The sequence below is a fragment of the Pleurodeles waltl genome, chromosome 3_2 (genome assembly GCF_031143425.1).
Source record: "Pleurodeles waltl isolate 20211129_DDA chromosome 3_2, aPleWal1.hap1.20221129, whole genome shotgun sequence".
Taxonomy (NCBI): Eukaryota; Metazoa; Chordata; class Amphibia; order Caudata; family Salamandridae; genus Pleurodeles; species Pleurodeles waltl.
Genome location: NC_090441.1, coordinates 13671643 through 13689385, shown reverse-complemented (window position 1 = coordinate 13689385; position 17743 = coordinate 13671643). Strand labels below are relative to the sequence as shown.

Below are 17743 nucleotides of genomic sequence, written 5' to 3'. Positions count from 1 at the left end.
TAACAGATTTACTTTCCCATATTAACTTTTGCAACACTTTTAGTGAACTTTATCGTATATGGATAATTTAAACCTTTACCATGTACAATTCCAATAAAAACTGTTTGAGGTTATAAAAGAAAGCAGAGTGCTGGAAAATTGTAATAAAAAAAAAAAAAAAAGAATAGATGCATAAAAACACTTAAAAAAACTTGGATGTGTAAAATAGTAGATCTGTAAGTGCAGAGTGATCAAAAATTGCCTTCAAATGCTGACCAGTTAATTAGATCCTGCGCTTTTAGTAAAGAGCAGGTGCATAAGAATAGCAGCTATTTGTGAATAAATATCAATGACATTAACATTTTTAAGCACCAAAGTCACGAAAAGCAACAAACTGGATATAGCCAGCACCGTCATAAAGACACACTTCAGAACTTTATCCAGTAAGTGAGCACACAACAGACTGTTTTCAGCATAGCCTCCATGGAGAAAGTGCTGGTACAGAGCATGAGTAACGGGCTGCACGGAGGCTGGTTACCTAGGAGGCATAATGGGTGATACTGCAGAGCCACTCGGAGGGCCTCTTGGGTCTTTAAACCTTTTATATGCAACAATGACAAATTTAGTGAGCCCAGATGTTTAAGGTGGTGTTGTCCAGATTGAGGGGCGGCTATGATGCCCTGTCAGCAGAATCATACTCCCAGGCTGTTCCACTTGGCTAAGAGTCTAGTTTTACGCTCTTCCAAGAGGGCCGGGCAAAGGCACAGGACATGCTTGAAGGATTTTGTCACTCCGGCTGCAGCCCCTGCATTTGATCCCCTCGATTAGACGGCACCAGCGAACTAGATGCTTCAAAAATAGCCATTTATCCTGCCTGAGAACCATAAATCTTATTTTCAGATGATTAGAATATGTCAGTGAGGTATGGGGAGGAGGGTGATGCGGGCTGATAACTGCCCATGAATGCGTGCGTTTGGCTAATATAGCTCTGTCTGAATGGTAGGACCAGAGACTGACACATTTTTTTTAATACTCCATTTAAGTGCCAATTGACTTTTGATTTATGTTCCAAATATCAATCACATTCAGAACCTGCTCACAGTTCTTTAAGAACTGGCAGTGCGATCCACCAGGCCCACTGGTGCTGATGTCAGTCCGTAGCAGGGCCTTAAGAGAACCAGCTCTGTCTTCCCTCCCCCTCAAAAAACCTATTGCGCAAATTAAGAAAGGCTCCAGCGCCCACAGCTTGTTAGTCAAAAAGGCAAAGTTCCAGCCTGATATGAGTGGTAGATGAAGAGTTCAGCAGCCGCAGAACACATTTATAAATCCTTGTGATGAGCTTGTTCAGTAAGCTCCTGTCCTTGCCTAAAAGGATTTCGGTACCGTAGGTTAATGTGGGAGAAATCTTTGCTCACATGACTACCAGCATGGTGAAGAGGCTTGGCCCTAGTAATGATTTTGAAAGTTTTTAGATAGTCACATAAAGGGCCATGGCCTTTGTGGCAATTTCTTTCTGATGCCTTGTGAAGGAACCCTTGGTGTTGATTTATACCCCCAGGTTCTTGTATGATTAGTCCACTTCGACCATGATACTGTTCTATGTCTAGCCGCGCCTCAGCTTTTTCCTACCGAATGTGACTACCTTTGTCATCTTCAGATTAACCTCCAGGTTAGGTTCGGGACTGCAACTGATTGAGCAAGCGCTGTAAACCTACCCTTGTGAGGCTGAATAGAGCAAGTTTGTCAGCATAAAGGAGGTTGCTGATCTGACCTTCTCCGAGCTTCGGGAGGAGGGGGAGTAGCAATTAACTGAATCAAGAAATTGTGGAAGATCCTCAAAAAAACAGATTGAGAAATAAGGGGACTTGCACACATCCCTGTGATGTCAGAATGTTTCTGGACAAATGAGAACCATCCCATAACTTGATTCAGTGGTTTGTCTTGTGGAAACTTGATACAGTGGTTTGTCTTGTGGAAACCGGCCATTAAGCACTATGTAACCAACACTGTTGAGTTGCAGAACCAAGAGTTCTTGGCAGTTCAGGCTGGACTGCTCCCATTGAGAGCAGGGTCAAGGCTGAGTTGCATATAGCTGGGTCCGAACTGAGGAGACGTGGCAAGCAAAATAACAATGGATTAAACCCAGATCTGTGACTGAGTGTTTGAAAAGTTTCAACACTCCGTCCATCATTTTAATTTGTGATATTGGATTGATGAGTGACACTCTGCTCTCCATTACAACAGGCATGCCCTGTGAGTTTATTTGTGAACAGCGGAAACAGTTTACGAGATGCAGTGGTGGTGTTACCGCCTGTTTCATTGTTTCTAGAGTCTTTTATTTTTCCTCTTGCTGAGTGGTGAGGTGGTTGAAGATCGTCGGTAACAGGTTTCCCATGGGCTAGTTTGACAGTTGGGGTAGGACTTCCAGCTTGGGGTGATGAAGTTGGTGCCACTGCTAACTTTGTGATCAGGTCTATTGACTGGGCAGTTGTGTTGCTGGAGTGGCAAAGCTGCTGCAGATCATTAGCACCACTGTTCTCCAGCAGGGAATGTGGAACATCCCAATCTGGTGGCCACATTGACGGTTGACACAGGGCTGCCCACCGGCCCTTGAGCCACAGGTTCCGGCCCAACACTTAAATGCCCAGTGGTGGTTTTGCTGTCGAACACCACCGGCGTTTGCTTCTAGGCTACATGTATAAGTTGTGGGCAATTACCAGGGATACCGGGCAACCACTTAATTTTATCCAAAACAGTGTTGAGAAATGTCAGGAGTGAAGACAACCTATCTAATTAGTGGTTGATTGTGCTCTTAAAATTAATTTGTTTAAATTGTCCAGCTTGTTGTCTACTGCCGTAAACACACCTAAAGAGTTCAATAGATCAACTTGTACATCAAGTTTGTCAGAATGATAATGTAGAGCTAAGAAGGTGGACTGGAGTGTGTGCAACAGTTGAAGGCACATTGCGAACGAGGAGGCCAAAATAATGTCAGGACTGGTTTTAGCTTCCTGTTTGGTGCTCCGAGCAGGCTCTGTGAGGAAGAAAGACAACTCCAGAAGGGACTGGTCATTTGGTTCTGCGCCACCAAATTTTTGGATGGGATCCCCTGTACCATCCAAATTGGGTGGCTTAGTAGGCAGGAGTAATATATTCCCCATCGAAGTCCACCGCATTGGGAGGCTTGTGGACTGGGAATACTAGTGGCACTAGAGGAGCTGGTGATGCTGCCCGCTTGTGTCACCAGCGTTGAGTCGGGCCGCATAACCTTTACTGGGATAACGTGGTCTGCGGTTTGGCAACCTTGATCTTCTTGTGGGCTGGGCTCCTTGGATGGAACAGGAAATTCTAGGTGGACAGACAGGAGATCAAATGGGGTGGCTGATGGAGAGCTGTGGATGATTGTGGCAACCCAAGAGGTAGACTGCTGGCTGGCCTGCTGATTAGCAGTTATTTGTGCTGACTCTTTGGCTGTTACCCTAAGTTGCTCCTGTTGAATGACAGCATCCTCCATTGCCAGGCTTCTACAGAGATCATCCTGGTCGGAGGCGGATGTACTGCCACGTCAACTTTGAACAGCGACTGTCACTCTTCCTGCTGCATCAGAATGTGGTAAGTTGGAAGGCTACTCTCTGCTCCTGTTGCGGTGGATGTAGCGGACAGCTTTTTGAAGAAGCTCAGGAGGGTTGCCACACAGAAATGAGGGGTACCAACTATTGTGCTAACATTCATTGACATGATCGGGATATGGTCGTGGGCTGAGGTTGGGTTGGAACAATCTGAGGTTATCATAAGGGCGGTTCCCAACACAGAAAACTTAGCAGATTTAGGTGTTGGAACACTGATGGCTAGATTCTTGAGCGAACTTGGGAGATTCCTCACTTGTAGGTGGATCCCACATTACCCAGCTTGTTCTTTCTGCGCCTTGTAGGATCTGAAGGCTCCCTCCTCATTCTGCCTGATCTCATAGCTCCTAGAACGGAACCTGTCACTGGTAGCGGCACCACACCTCCCCATGTGATTGTTTCACACTGAGCGCTGGGGGAGGGGCAAGAGCACGCTGCTTGGAGCACTTTTGGGAGCCTTATTTAATACTACTTTGTGTCTGTGGATGGCTTGTTAAGTACGACTTTAGGTCAGTGGGTGGCGGGATGCTTCGCAAGCCTCTTCAGATTCCTTATTTGCTTCATTGAGAGCACCTTCTTGTTGCAGTAGAGGCTGTGCGTGGATATTCAGCTCTGGTGGAAGTTGCTTGTAAGCACTGTTGGGCACCTTCCTGTGTACAAACTGCACCAACCTAGCATGGCCGCTTCCGTACAGAGGGGGGGTGTTAGTCCTGCAACCTAACTCGATGGCTGAGGGCAGCAGAAGGAAGCATTGGCAGGTGATTCCAGATGTTGTAGGTTTGTGGGTTAGCACCTCGAACCCCCGGCCTTGGTCCTTGTCCAGATGCCTTGCGAGAGGAGCTGGGGGCATAAAATAAGGTGGGCGGCATTGGATAAACCCCTCTTCTATCTATTCATGTTTTAGTAATACATTTATTAAAAGTGAGTGTTTAAACATTAACCTAGAAACACTCCTGCCATGGTAGCAATGCTTTTAGTAAACTAAGAGGCAAGTAATGGATCATGTGTCCCCTAAATGTGGGCTAGATAGATTCTTTTTATACATGGAGCAAACGTTTAGTCCATGTAATCAAACAAAGAAGTTTTTTTGTACAGAAGAAATTCTGAGCTCGCATATTTGAAGGTACGCTCATATGTAAGAATGAAGAAAACGGTGACTGTAAAGTAAAATAATTGCCTAGGATCACACAATTGAGACCTTTTCTGGGTCAAGTACATTACAGTTATGGTGGAGTAGATTATTCATGTTGCTCGACCTGCAGGTCTAGGAACATTTTTATGATTTTTCGAGGTGTGTGTGGGGGGGGGGTTCAAAAACATGTGTTTTCCCTAGTAATACCAATAGGAGCTTTGAACATGACTACAGCCCGAACCGCTCGATGAAATTACACCAAATTTGGCAGAAAGGTAGCTTTCGGTATGCAGATTATGCTTTTTGTTATTTGTTGTAAATCCGTTCATAAGTTTGGGAGAAATTAAACGAAAACCAAATTAGTATATCTAGGGCTGCTGATCCTTAAGTAACATTTTCACGATTGTTGCGGCAAATTCGCTAACACTCGCACTAACAGAAATGCTCTGATTGGTTGGCCGCAACCTAACAGAATGTTCTGGCTGCCATTTTAGGTAACAGAAAGTTCTTTATGGTACAACCACTGTTGTGGAGGTTAATTCATATCCTTCCCCCAGAGGGACCAAAACATTTAATGTTATGTTAGGTAACAGGACACAGTCCCTGGGGTTGAACATTAAAAAGTGGCATAAAGGGTCAGGGTGGAGGTACCCTGACCCGAGGGCTGTGATATAGGGGTCTTGGAGGGTGAAATTATGACCTTTTAAAATTATTATTTTTTACGAATATGTTGCAATGCTCAGTGCGCCCCTGTGGAACGCTGCAACAAATTCACGAATAACGTCGAAAATTAAATAAAAAAACATTCGCAGATTCATTCATACACTAAATCATTCACTCATAGAAGCACTCAGACACTCATGCACCCACTCACAGACCCACTCAGAGAATTACTCACTTTCAGACCCATTCACACTTATGCACCTACTCACAGACCCACTCAGCACCCACTCAGATCCTCACACATCTACTCACACACACTCAGATCCTCACGCATCTACTCACAGACCCACTCAGATCCTCACGCAGCCACTCAGATCCTCATGCACCCGCTCACATAGCCACTGAGACACTGATGCACCCGCTCACATAACCACTGACGCACCCGCTCACATAGCCACTGAGACACTGACGCACTCACTCAGTCACTGAGACACTGACGCACCCGCTCACATAGTCACTGACGCATCTGCTCAGAGACCCATGCGCTCACTCACAGACCCACTCTGAGATTCACATACCTACTCAGACCTACTTGGAGGCTCATGTGCCTACTCAGATACTCACACACTTACTGATCCACTGAGACACTCATACGCACTCACAGACTGACACACCTACTAACAGACCTACTGAGGCACTCTCACAGACCTACTGAGACACTTATGCACTCGCCTACTCACTTACTGTTAGAGGATACAGTTAGGAAATAAAGTTAAAAAAAACCTTAGAAATGCACTTAAAAAAACCAAAGGTTACTGGGACGTTATAGTTAGGAAAAAAACAACAAAAACAGAACCTTAGAGATTCACTGAAAAAAACAATGATTAGAGGGACGTTATAGTTGGGAATTAGAATGGAAAAAAAAAAAAACCTTAGAAATTCACTGAAAAAAACCAAAGGTTATAGGGACATTAGTTAGGCTCACATTTCACTTGTACAAGACCAGTGAAATTCAGCAGTTATAGTTACCTGAGCTAACCATAACTTGCCACCCCACCCCCACGCACACAAAGCACTGCTTATGAACTCGCCTATTACATCACTCATGACAAGGTTGTAAGGGATCAACTGAAACGTGTTGACTGTTTTATCCTTTCGCTCTACTTAGCAATAAATCACATTTGGGATCTACATTTGCTGCTTTCTGTTTTCGTTATAAGAAGATGGGACATGAATATTTTTGAAGCGCGTGTGCATGCTCTGGTAGCACACCAGCATCCGCGGTTGCTATATCTCTTGAATATGGTTGAGCCCATCCTGGCTTTAAGCAGCCACGATGAGCATGTCATTGCTAGAATGAGTGAGGGTTATTTCTTCAAAGTAATTTACTTCCCCCACCTAGAAAATCGTAGACACCAAATTATTTAGGTGTAGAGAGTTTGGGTTATTGGCAGACTGATACTCATTTGTATTGGTTGTGTATACACCAACATTTACAGTAGTCATTATTGTAAAATTGAGTTTAGAGTGGCAATTACGCTTAATGAAAATCAGTGGGTGGTAGAAGTTCACAAATAATGGTAATAGTTGGGTGGTAGATCAAATATGTGGTATTTTTGTTTTGATATGATTAGTGTTATATTGTTGTGTGGTTGTTGTAGTGTGGTCAGTTGTGGTTATTGTATTATTTTGCTCTTTTTGTGTGACTCTACCCGCCCATTAGACTACATATATTTGTCGTTTCAGCACAAATCCTCCTTTTCACAGTGCTTGCCAAGGCGAGAGCTATACAGTCTGTCCAATAAATATTTCTCTGGGCTTTTCTTTGTACTTGTCTCTGTCCATTCCCATCCAACATTTCAATTCATCTTCCCCATTTATGTTTTAAGTATGTGCTTGTAGAGCTTGTAAATTATGCTTTGTACATACCATGCCTCTTTGCACTCTCCCATACCTCTGCATACGTGTTCCTCCGCCTTACAATATACAGTATCAAATCATGAAACTTCAGCTTCAGCCTCTCTATGTTCTTCATTGCTTTTCCTTCCTCTTTACAGAAAAAACATAGAATATTGCAGTTTTATTCCTGCATTGATATAAATTGCACTTTTACATTACTACTAGGACATAACTCAAACATTGTTTGTTTGTCCTAACTTCATGATCCTCGTTCACTAAGCTTGGATCAGTAAACGATGTGTATTTTTGTTTTTTGCAGATTGCCTTTTAAGCTAAAAATAAAACTGTTGAAGTTTCTCAGCTAAAACCTTCTGAACGTTTCCAATCTCCTAGACTTGTGGATATGCACTAATATTTTGCGAATTCTTGACAAACATGAAAAGCTTTTCCTGGCAAAAGGAACAGTTAAGTCTTTCTGGGGACCACCTTATTCCCTTATGATATAGAGGCAGGTGTTGCTTCTCTTGGAGTTAAAAATACTTTTTTCACATCACATTTCGCATAAATGTGGGTGGCTAGATTGCCAACCATGGAGGAAAGGATTGCTTTTCTCCACAAACACCAGTCTTTCAAGTGTACCCACATTTTCTCTCTCGTCTATCCCTCATCACCTTTTGCCAATCTCTGCCTGTGTCCTGCTCCTTCTCACACCATTGGCTGACCAACTGTCCTGTAGTTTCTTTGTCCAAGCAGACTAGGTGTGCAATGATGGAATGCCCTTGTCTGTCTCCCTTCGCCCTCACTAGATTTCATTTGAACTCTAAAGGCATGCTTGACCTACTTTGGAAATCCTGCGCTACCCTGCAAAGGGACATCAATAGTGCATCTGTTTGTGCTAGTTAAGTTGAGAACACTGCTGGGAGGAGCTGGAGTGTTCTTGTCATAGTGCAAGTGCTGCACAGACACAGTGTTTGGTGGCTGGAACTGAAATGTGGCTGCGATTTTACCATATCCATTAGATCACTCTTGGGCCCCAGGACAGCAGTTACAGCCTTTTGATCCTGCGGAGAGATCACACATCTTGATGGCAATAACATGGGTAGGGTCAATATGGAGACACAAAATCAGTCGCCTGAGTGCCGGCAGAGAATTTGTAGGTGGGCCCAGCTTCATCAGCCCACTAGTCAATACACACAGTCTTATTTTTACCGGTCCTAATTGTGCACTAACATAGTGCAACATGTATGCAGCATGATTACTACGATGTTAGTTATAACCTTATCAAAGACACATAGTATAGACTAAAACAAAATGAAAAAACCAAGCATTGTTTCGTAGCGTATTACACATATGTCTTAACTGGGAACTCTCATAGAGTGCCCCGCAGGCAGAATTGTAGTTTCAGTCCTACATATGTGTCTTACGCTGAAACCAGCCCTTGCTGGGCCTTCCTGTGAGTGTCCGCTAACATCAGGCAAATGTCCTTTAGTTTGATTCCCTAGATGAAAATGTTCCTCTCTGCTCAGCAGAATAACCTAGCCTTTTCTCCTGCTCAGTCACTGTAAAAAGCGAATGACGTTCGGCATCTGTATTCTCATAACATTTGTGAGAATGGATATGTGAAAGAGTGGCATTAATTGTATACATTAGATACAGAAATGTTATGACACAGCATTGACTTGGTTATAAACAATATTATGACTAAACAGATTTTCATAATAGAGAAATACCTTTCATTCATGCGCTACTTATTTATTAATAGGTTGTAGTTCAGAGGTCATAGGTCTAGATGTCAGCAAATGAGGGATCAGTCTTCCTCATAGTGGTTGAGGTAAGGTATAGGTCAGCTTTGTTCAAAGCACAACCCATCTCCAATGGGGTACTATGTCACAAATAGTGTTTTCTTATCACAGGCAGAATTCCTCACTTTAAAAAGTGTGTAATAAGTGCTGTAAATAATGTTACTCTTCTACAGTTTAATGGTACTCAGTGTATAGACCTCTGTAGGATGAAGGCATGACTTCTGTAAAGAGTACCATTTTTGTAAGAGTCTTTCTTGGCAAGTTGGCAATAGGGATTGACTGTCTGTAGACATTACCTCTTGGATGATTTCAGGGACACTCTGCTCCTTGTTTTAAAAGTTCTTTTCATGTCATCTATCTTGTTTATATGCAACTCTTATGTAGTTCATATGCCACTTTGAAGCCTGTAGTTTCCTGATCTTGGGTTAGTACATGTTCATACTATCATCTTCAAAACGTCTTCCGCAATGTCTTCTGAAGTTTCCATTGCAGGATAATCGTACAACTCGGTTGCTCAGTTGAGATATTGAAGGGTGATTACGTTGTGTCAGAGCTCCTAAAGATCTAAACCAACTCACATTATCTACTTCACAGGTGCTAGACAGGCCAATCTGTTACCCGCATCCATAGACCATTGAGTGTTACATTGTCATGAACACTGTCGGGTCCTGTGAGTGGTTGGAAGTGGAGAGCTGTTTTTATCAACCCCACAGTTACTGTTTGTGAATAGCGGCTGGACGGAGTAGAGGTTGGCAACCTAAATAGAGCTGTATTGATAAGTCACACTCTACAGTGCTTCCAGCTTATGTGCCATAAATATCCTGAAGGCTGCTTTCCCTGTCATTGTAATGTCTTTTTTCTCCCCTATTTACCGTCCTGTTAAGCCTTCATGTTTCATAGCAAACTGCAGGTAAAATGCCCCCAAAAACTTATGTCTATTGATTTCTTACTTTCTATCACCCCCCTGACACTGACGTATACTTCATTGGCTTATTTTTGGACTTGTTTGCAGAGCTCCTTTTAGCTAGCTGTCATTGGTCCATTTTAAGACTTTGCTATAAACAATGCGCTACTGTAAATTAATTGGTGTCTAATATTGTAATACTTAGGTCTTTAACAGTTGGTACTTTATTTCAGATCATATCTTGTTAGAAGGTTAAATACTTTTTATCTGGTGTATGGCAAATCAGATGGCTGTGTCATTCTTTGATGTTTATGTAGTAGCTGCATGTGAAAGTAGAGGAAATTGTAGTCGGGCCGTAGATAAAGCTGAGCACTAAAGCTCAGGTCCGTTTAGTGATAAGATCTGTTAAATCCTTCATCTACCTTTCCACAGCCACTTTGCTCCTTCATACAGCAATTCAGCACATGTGTGTTCTTAGGTTGGTATTCCCCAGTTCACCCGAATTGAGAAGTTAGAGTAGACTTGTGCTACGCAACCACCGTAGGCTCTGTTATAGTTTTCTGTGCAGGTTTTTCTTTGTCTTCTCTACTTCAAAATCTATTGTACTCTGTAAAAGTTCTTGCTTAATTATATTTATTACGTTTCTCTGTGTGTGGGTGTGTGTAAAGGTATTTTTGGTCATTTGAGGTTATAACAATGTTTGATTGCAGGTGGTAAAACCGTCATGCAATGAAGTGGATACTGCACAGGATTTGGCTGGACTTGACTTCTTCGGAAGAGGCCAAAAACAGGCACCAGAAAAGGGAGGAAATGGCTTTCAGACAGCTACGAAAAAAGGAACAGTTACTCCGAAGCACACCGAGCTTGGTGGTGAGAAATACAATGGGACGTTGAGTAATGAATTGGCCAGAAAAAGGAAAGCAGAAGAATGGAAATTTGCAAAGTCCAGAAAGAAAAAGGGAAAACATGCAGGTATAATCCATTCTCTTTTATATATGACCTTTACCCGGGTCTTATTTTTTTGGGAACCAAAACGAAACTAATGACAGCTTGAACCTGGAGTTAGGTGCAGAATATACCTTATTACATGATTTTCAGTCCACATATCTGATCGGCATGATTTGCTTCACTGTTACTGTATCACAGTTACATCTAATAGAATTGTGGTCTTGACTGTACTTATAATAATTTGGCTTCATGTTTATTTGTAGGTGTCCATTTCATTGCATGTCATTTTTTATTTTATTTTTTTAAGAACAGCATTGCAACAGGATCTACTTCATAACTGAAATAGCTACAGCCTAGCTCAGATGTCATTTCTCTGACATATCGTCCCTCCTTGCCAATATAGTCTGTATAATAGTTCTGTTGCATGCAGTGGGTGACTTTACTTGGGTTTCTTAGCCCTGACACAGTGGGGTTTCAGGTACATCTTCTTTTGCCCATTTTACAACTTAGAGGTGCTAATATTAATATTAATATTCTTCTTGCTTTTCTGAATGAATGCAAAATATCCAAAACACTTAATTGGCATTAGGGTGTAATCAGTAAGATGTTGGGTAATCCTGCACATGTGTTTTCAGATGTATCCTCCAGATAGAATATTTTTTTTCCTTTTCATTGTGATTGCAAGGCAGTTCCACAGTGATGGGCCTGGGACAGCAAATTGCTGTATTATTCTACTGACAGTCCATTGCACAAACTGCATATGTACGAACAGTGTAACATTCCTAACACAGTACAAAAAACTGAGTGGTTTTCACATCCATTTAAGAGGCTCACCAGAAATTGTCTGTTCCTCATTCTTACCAAAGTAATGTTGGATATTAGAGCATATGTGAAGAAGTTCATCTCCATTCATTCTTTGGTTGCTATGAATTTATTTGCATTTTTTGTATCATCCAAGCCACTTAAAGATAGCCAATGTTTAACAAATATTGACTTAGAAACCGAAAACAATCTGGTCCTGTCTAAAACATTTATAACACTAAACAGGCTAACATCCGGTATAGACTTATGAACTCCTAAATTAGCGCTTGTTTACATGTAGAAGAAAGAACCTAAACAAATGCCTGACCAGGGAGAATATACTTGTCCCCAATTGCATGACAATGGGAGAACACCTGCAGGAAAAATAGAAACTGTTAGAATTCTACCAGATATGGTGAATTATTAGTGGGAATGCCGCTGCAAGTGCTGGAGAATGTTATTGGTCAGGATGTTCGTAGCAGTCCGTGTATAAGGTCGTTATGTTTTTTTTTATACTTAAACCTAATATGAACCCATAGAATTGTAAGTCATTTGTGCATCATCATTGTTGGATGTAGACTGTAAAACGTTAAGCATAGCTGTAGCTTTGTGAAGGCAATCACTGACTTAATCCTAGAGAACTGGGGAAACATTGTGGATCACAGTAGTAGCTACCTATCCATCAGTGGTTAACAAATGGGCTTAGAGAGATGGAAAGGAAGGGGGAGATATATGCTGTTGCATCTAGATCTTGAAAAAAAACATTTGATACTGTGTTTTAAGTGATCATGTTTACTGTACTGCAAAGTATGATCTGCGGCCCTGCATTCATGTGGACGTTGAGGCTGCTCTGCACCTGACCATGACCTCCTGATTGTGCGGTTCTGTCTGGTTGAACTTGTGCAGACCTAAATAACTTTTTTTTTTTTCTTCTAATATTTGAGTTTGTTTTCTGCATGCAGGTCAGAGCAGGCACCTGGATTACTTTCCTGCTCAAAACGTGAAGGGATACTGCGAGCAAGGACAGCAACTTTACAATCCTATTACTCTGTAACTGTATTTTTGGTCTTCAGCCAGCCATGCTGTTTACAATTGTACTTTCATGTTATTTGTGTAAAATTATAAATAAATATAAGAAACGTAGGCCTGCTATTGAGTTAAAACAAACTCGGCAGCATTGTAGGTCTTGAACATAGCCTCCTTAAACTGTGAGGCTCCATGAAGCGATGCCCCTTCCACTAGAGTTCTCGCAGTCCCTCAGCCTGCGGCGTCAAAGCATTCGCAGACACTCCAACCTTTTCGTCTGGAGTGTAGCCCAGCATATTAGCTGCTTTCCTCTACAGAACCTGAGCACAAGTTATGTGACTACTGCAGCTGGGGGCACTTTTAAGGCCGCTTTTCATAAATTTTTAGAAGTCTCATTCCTGGCATCCCCGCTAATCCCATCTTAAACATTGTGTATGCAGTGGCTCAGGGGTGATATAAAAGATCATCAGCCATAGAAACCCAGCCACCCATCGCGGAATCAAGTAGATAAGCAGGTAAATGGGAGCTGGGAAATCTGATTATTTGATGAGAGCAATGCTGTGAGTTAATTCAGAACATAGTGATTTGTGGAAAACAAATTAATAGAAACTTTATTTATGAGAACCAAAATAATCAAAAATCAATTTAGTGGAATTTTCGGACCCCATGGGTTACCCCTTCCAAATATGAACGAGGAGGAAAGGCTAATGAATATGGGAGTCTAAACAGCTGGGAAGGAGGATTCCGGAGTTACCCCTGAGATAGCAAGTTAAAAGATAAATCAAACGTTTGACAGTGACAGGATGGGGGCAGTAATGGAGCAAAGGAAAAAGAGGATTTAAGAAAACCACCAATAAAATCATCAATAAAGTGAATCCATTTTCAAGATTAATGGTATTTACATGTTGAAAAAGAATGCAAAAGACATATGTGCCATTGTTCTTGAAACGTCTGATGAATCAGGTTAGGGGAAATGGTTTCTTGGTATTGTTTGAATTTGTTTACGAACTTCCACACAACTTCTTTGCATAGGTACAGAAGTGCCCATACTTTAAACCAGAAATTATCAATTCAGGTCAAACAACTTTTTTAAATTCCAGTGTTTGAGTAGTGCAAAGACTGCTTGGCAATGTCCATTTTAGGTACATATTACAAGGAAAATGGTTCTGGCACAAAAACATTTACTGCATAACAAGGACCTTGTCAAAGGTAAATGTGCATGATGGAGGCTCCTCTGAGGAAAAAATAAATCTGGCGCCAAAAAGGCTTCAGCTTATGCCAAGGACAGGTTTTGGGTATTTCATATGTAATCTCATTGTGCATTCACACCCTATAAGACACAAGGGGACCAGCACCTACTATTAATGGGTGACAAATGATGCAGAGAAGTAGGGCAGATGCTGTTACAGAGTATACATTGCGCTGTTGATGAGAATGGCTGAAGGCCAATCATTAGTGAAAATATAAATTCAGGATATGTACTTACGGTGCTTTTTTTAATGTAAAGCTTTAAATAAAAGTGTACATTTGCCAGCATGACCTTTTTGTTAAACAACATTCGTTTACTCTGAGTGGTCATAGCATCAGGCCTTTGCCCACGCATATAAGGACATTGCACATTTTGTAATATGATCTGTAATGCATGGATTATTAAAAAATTACATTGTTACAAACTGTACTGCAATTGATTGTGTTCAAACTGCAGTTTCAGGAGGTGCTGTAAACCCGTTGGCAGAAAACAATGACATCCTTTGGATGTCCTCTCTAGAAGCAAAATTGAAAGAGACTGGAGAAAGGAAGCCCACTGCAGAGAAACTGGAGCGGCTGCGGCAGGAGAAGGTGCGTAACTAGTGGCTTACATTTGTGTTCAGGTTTTTCTAGTACTTACATTTCCAAAAGGTGGATCAAAATAAGTACTGTGCAATTGATTGCATGTTTTGTATTTTTTTTACGTCCCTAAAATGTATTTATGGTGTGATACTGCAACATACAAACATAGATTGTTTTTTTACATTTAGTTTTCTTAATATTTACAACCAGATACCAGACAATAACAGCAAATTATGCAAATAAATCATTATACAGTGATAGGTCCTTAGTACAACCGACAGAACGACCCTTCCCCTACCCTCCACCTTCCAGGTTTTTATCTGCATTAGATTCCAGGTAACTCCCAGGTGCCCAGCTCTCTAGCTTTTGGCCTTTTTCTGTTGAAGAGGTTCTAGATGCTATAAAAGCAGAAGACCGTTGTATATCATCCAGTACTGACGCCAGTCTCTGCCTATTTAATCAATTATTTTATACTGAACCTCTCTTCATCAGCAAATGTTTCCAGGGTGGTACATTTGATATTCACATGTCTTTTTCATGGAAAAACAAACCCTTTTTCATCCAAGCGTTCCCATCAAACAACTTCTGCTCAGTCTCAAACTTTCCTGAGATCCACAAGATGATTGAGTAACTTGACTGCAAACATTTTCAGAAATAGATAGAAAAACTGTGGGCCAGTTACCAATCGAGTTTTAGATCAGGACACACAACCAAATCTGCCATGCCCCACATTTGTGAATTCATGCTTGAAGAACTGGATCAGGGCCAACCAGTCCTCATCATTCGAGGCAGCATTCAATACAAGTGGGTGGTAAAGGTACTTGATCTCACCAGTGTAGTTTCATCTTCTGCACTCGTCAGTGCATGATTCAAAGCAGATCATGACCGGATGGATGTGAATAAAACTATCTAAAATACTGAAATCTTATACTTTGGCCTCCCTAGCCAACACATTTCCCATTACTGTTGCCAGATTAATGTGACCTTCAACAACCACCGGTTACTTTTGTCCTAAATGGAGAGTTGTTTGATGTCCTTTCCCGGAAGGCTCTTATAAGCTGACTGCTTAATTTGTTAAATAATGCACTCCCATTAAGAAATCTTACATTACTCCCTTTTCACCTCAACACCTCCTTTATCGGTCAGTCAGTCAAGGCTCAACTATTGCGTTACTCTGGTCCGCCCGTCTCCCTGATAAGCAAGCTTTGATAGCCCAGGACCACCAAACCTATACCACCTAAAAATTGGGATTATTAAGTTTGTTTTCTTGGAAGCCCCAAGATTGACCTATCTGTTCAATTGCAAGCAATTCTCTACACCTTTGCCATTCTGTATTGATGTCACTACATCTCCCTTACCATTTGGCTTCCCTCAACCTTCCCTGCTTCCCCTCACATGCTCTGGAGTGGCTGTTTCTAACTGCATAAGCATTCTAAATGTGACCAACTATAATAATATCTTAACTGTTTTCTGAACACAATGTGTATTGCCACACAATGCTTCTGGGATGTGCCAGTCTATCAGTGTTATTTTTCACGCAACCTTTTTTTGCCTGGCAGTAGTTATTTTGTGCTTCCTTTACAGATTAACCATTTCAGAAATAAACACAAGATTTATGTTCAAGGAACCGACATTCCAGAACCAGTCACCACATTTGACCAGATGCATGAAGAATACAAGATCCATGATAGGATATTGAAAAATATTCAAGAAGCAGGCTTCCAAGTGCCGACACCCATTCAGATGCAGGCCGTCCCCATCATGCTGCATGTAAGTCCTCATCTTCAGAGACAAGACGGAGAAATCCTGTTTCCAGTTCCTGAAATAAAATTTTGAACCTGCACTATTTTGTGCATCCTCTGTGTTCAGTTAGCATTCTGCGATTAAGCTTCATTGGGTAGCTTGTGATTCAGTTCTGTTTCTTTTGGGTTGTCTGAGAAACATGAAGTGATACTTAAATATTTTATATGTGAGAAGAGATGGGATAGTGGCTAAAACATACCACACAGACACATGAATTTCAGTCTGCCTTTTTCTCCATGCAGATTCTCCCACTGTGCTTCATGTCATTGCGCTGCAAAAAATGGAGAGTGCTCACTGTGCCACATACAAACATTAGTGATACATAAAAAACATCATTATCGTTTACTTGCCTTATAGTAGATCATATGTTTTTCATGTTGAGTCTTCGTTTTTGTGCTTTTTGCGTGTGTTTCACGTCCTTTTCCTAGCTCAGCCACCAATCGTTATTGTAAATATATGGCACATGTACATTATCAGATGCTTGATAATAGCGTACAAATTATAATGGCGTCCCTCTTTTCAACCCAAATGATGTTCAGATGTACGAAATTAAACCCAGCAGTCTGTAACTATTGTGTCTTTGTGGCCAATGTGAGGTTCAAGTCACTGTGCTTCATTAGCTTGGAATGTGCCATATTTGATGGCGTTAATCTTTTGTAGATCATACTCTTTGCATGCTTCTTTTCTAAGAAACCGGATTACTTTTTTTAAAATTTCAAACGTTGTTTAAAGTTCATTAACCAGTTTGTAGTTTTGTGTGGTCTGGCGAGATGGTGTTTACATATTTTGCCTGGGAGTATAATGTCTTATGGTAATGTGTACAATATCTTAAGAAAACATTATATACTGACCTCAAGGTACTGAACCAGTGGTTACTTGCTAAATATGGCAGTCGTATGTGAACAGTGTAGTTCTTTTTTGGATGGGAGGGGAAGAGAATGACAAGACATGGAATCCCTTGGACCAAACCTCTATTGGTAGACTGTCCTCTTGCTGTTGAAGGCCTAAGGCCTTCCCAGAGTTAATGGAGTACTTTTGTTAGATTGCTTTTGTGTGTTCTTGTTACGTGATAAGGTATATTTTGAGCACTGGTGTGTGTGTGTGTGTGTGTGTTCCCTTCATGGCTTGTGAATTAATCTCCTCTGTGTAGGTTATACCACAGTAATGAGGACATAGGTTATATCACAGTAATCATGACACACTGACTAAAAGGTGCCTGATCCAGACAGTGGTCGGCTTGCAGCTATAGGAAGAGGGGTAGGATGATTGATATTGGAGGGATGTTTCTGGCACAGTGCAGACCGTTGTCTGCTGTGCTTAGTCCGTAGAG

At 41.5% G+C, this 17743-nt stretch overlaps 1 protein-coding gene across 3 annotated transcripts in view; it reads left to right on the top strand.

The window, feature by feature from the left end:
• The window catches only part of DDX52 (DExD-box helicase 52), an 85056-nt gene that overhangs the window by 17354 nt on the left and 49959 nt on the right, over positions 1-17743 (top strand). For 2 of the 3 annotated variants that reach the window (XM_069226588.1, XM_069226590.1), the window contains exons 2-4: positions 10716-10977; positions 14486-14619; positions 16195-16380. In XM_069226588.1, the coding sequence (XP_069082689.1) occupies positions 10716-10977; positions 14486-14619; positions 16195-16380 (582 nt within the window). Of the gene's footprint in view, positions 1-3571; positions 3592-10715; positions 10978-14485; positions 14620-16194; positions 16381-17743 lie in introns of those variants that run through there. The other variant, XM_069226591.1, reaches the window with a different exon arrangement.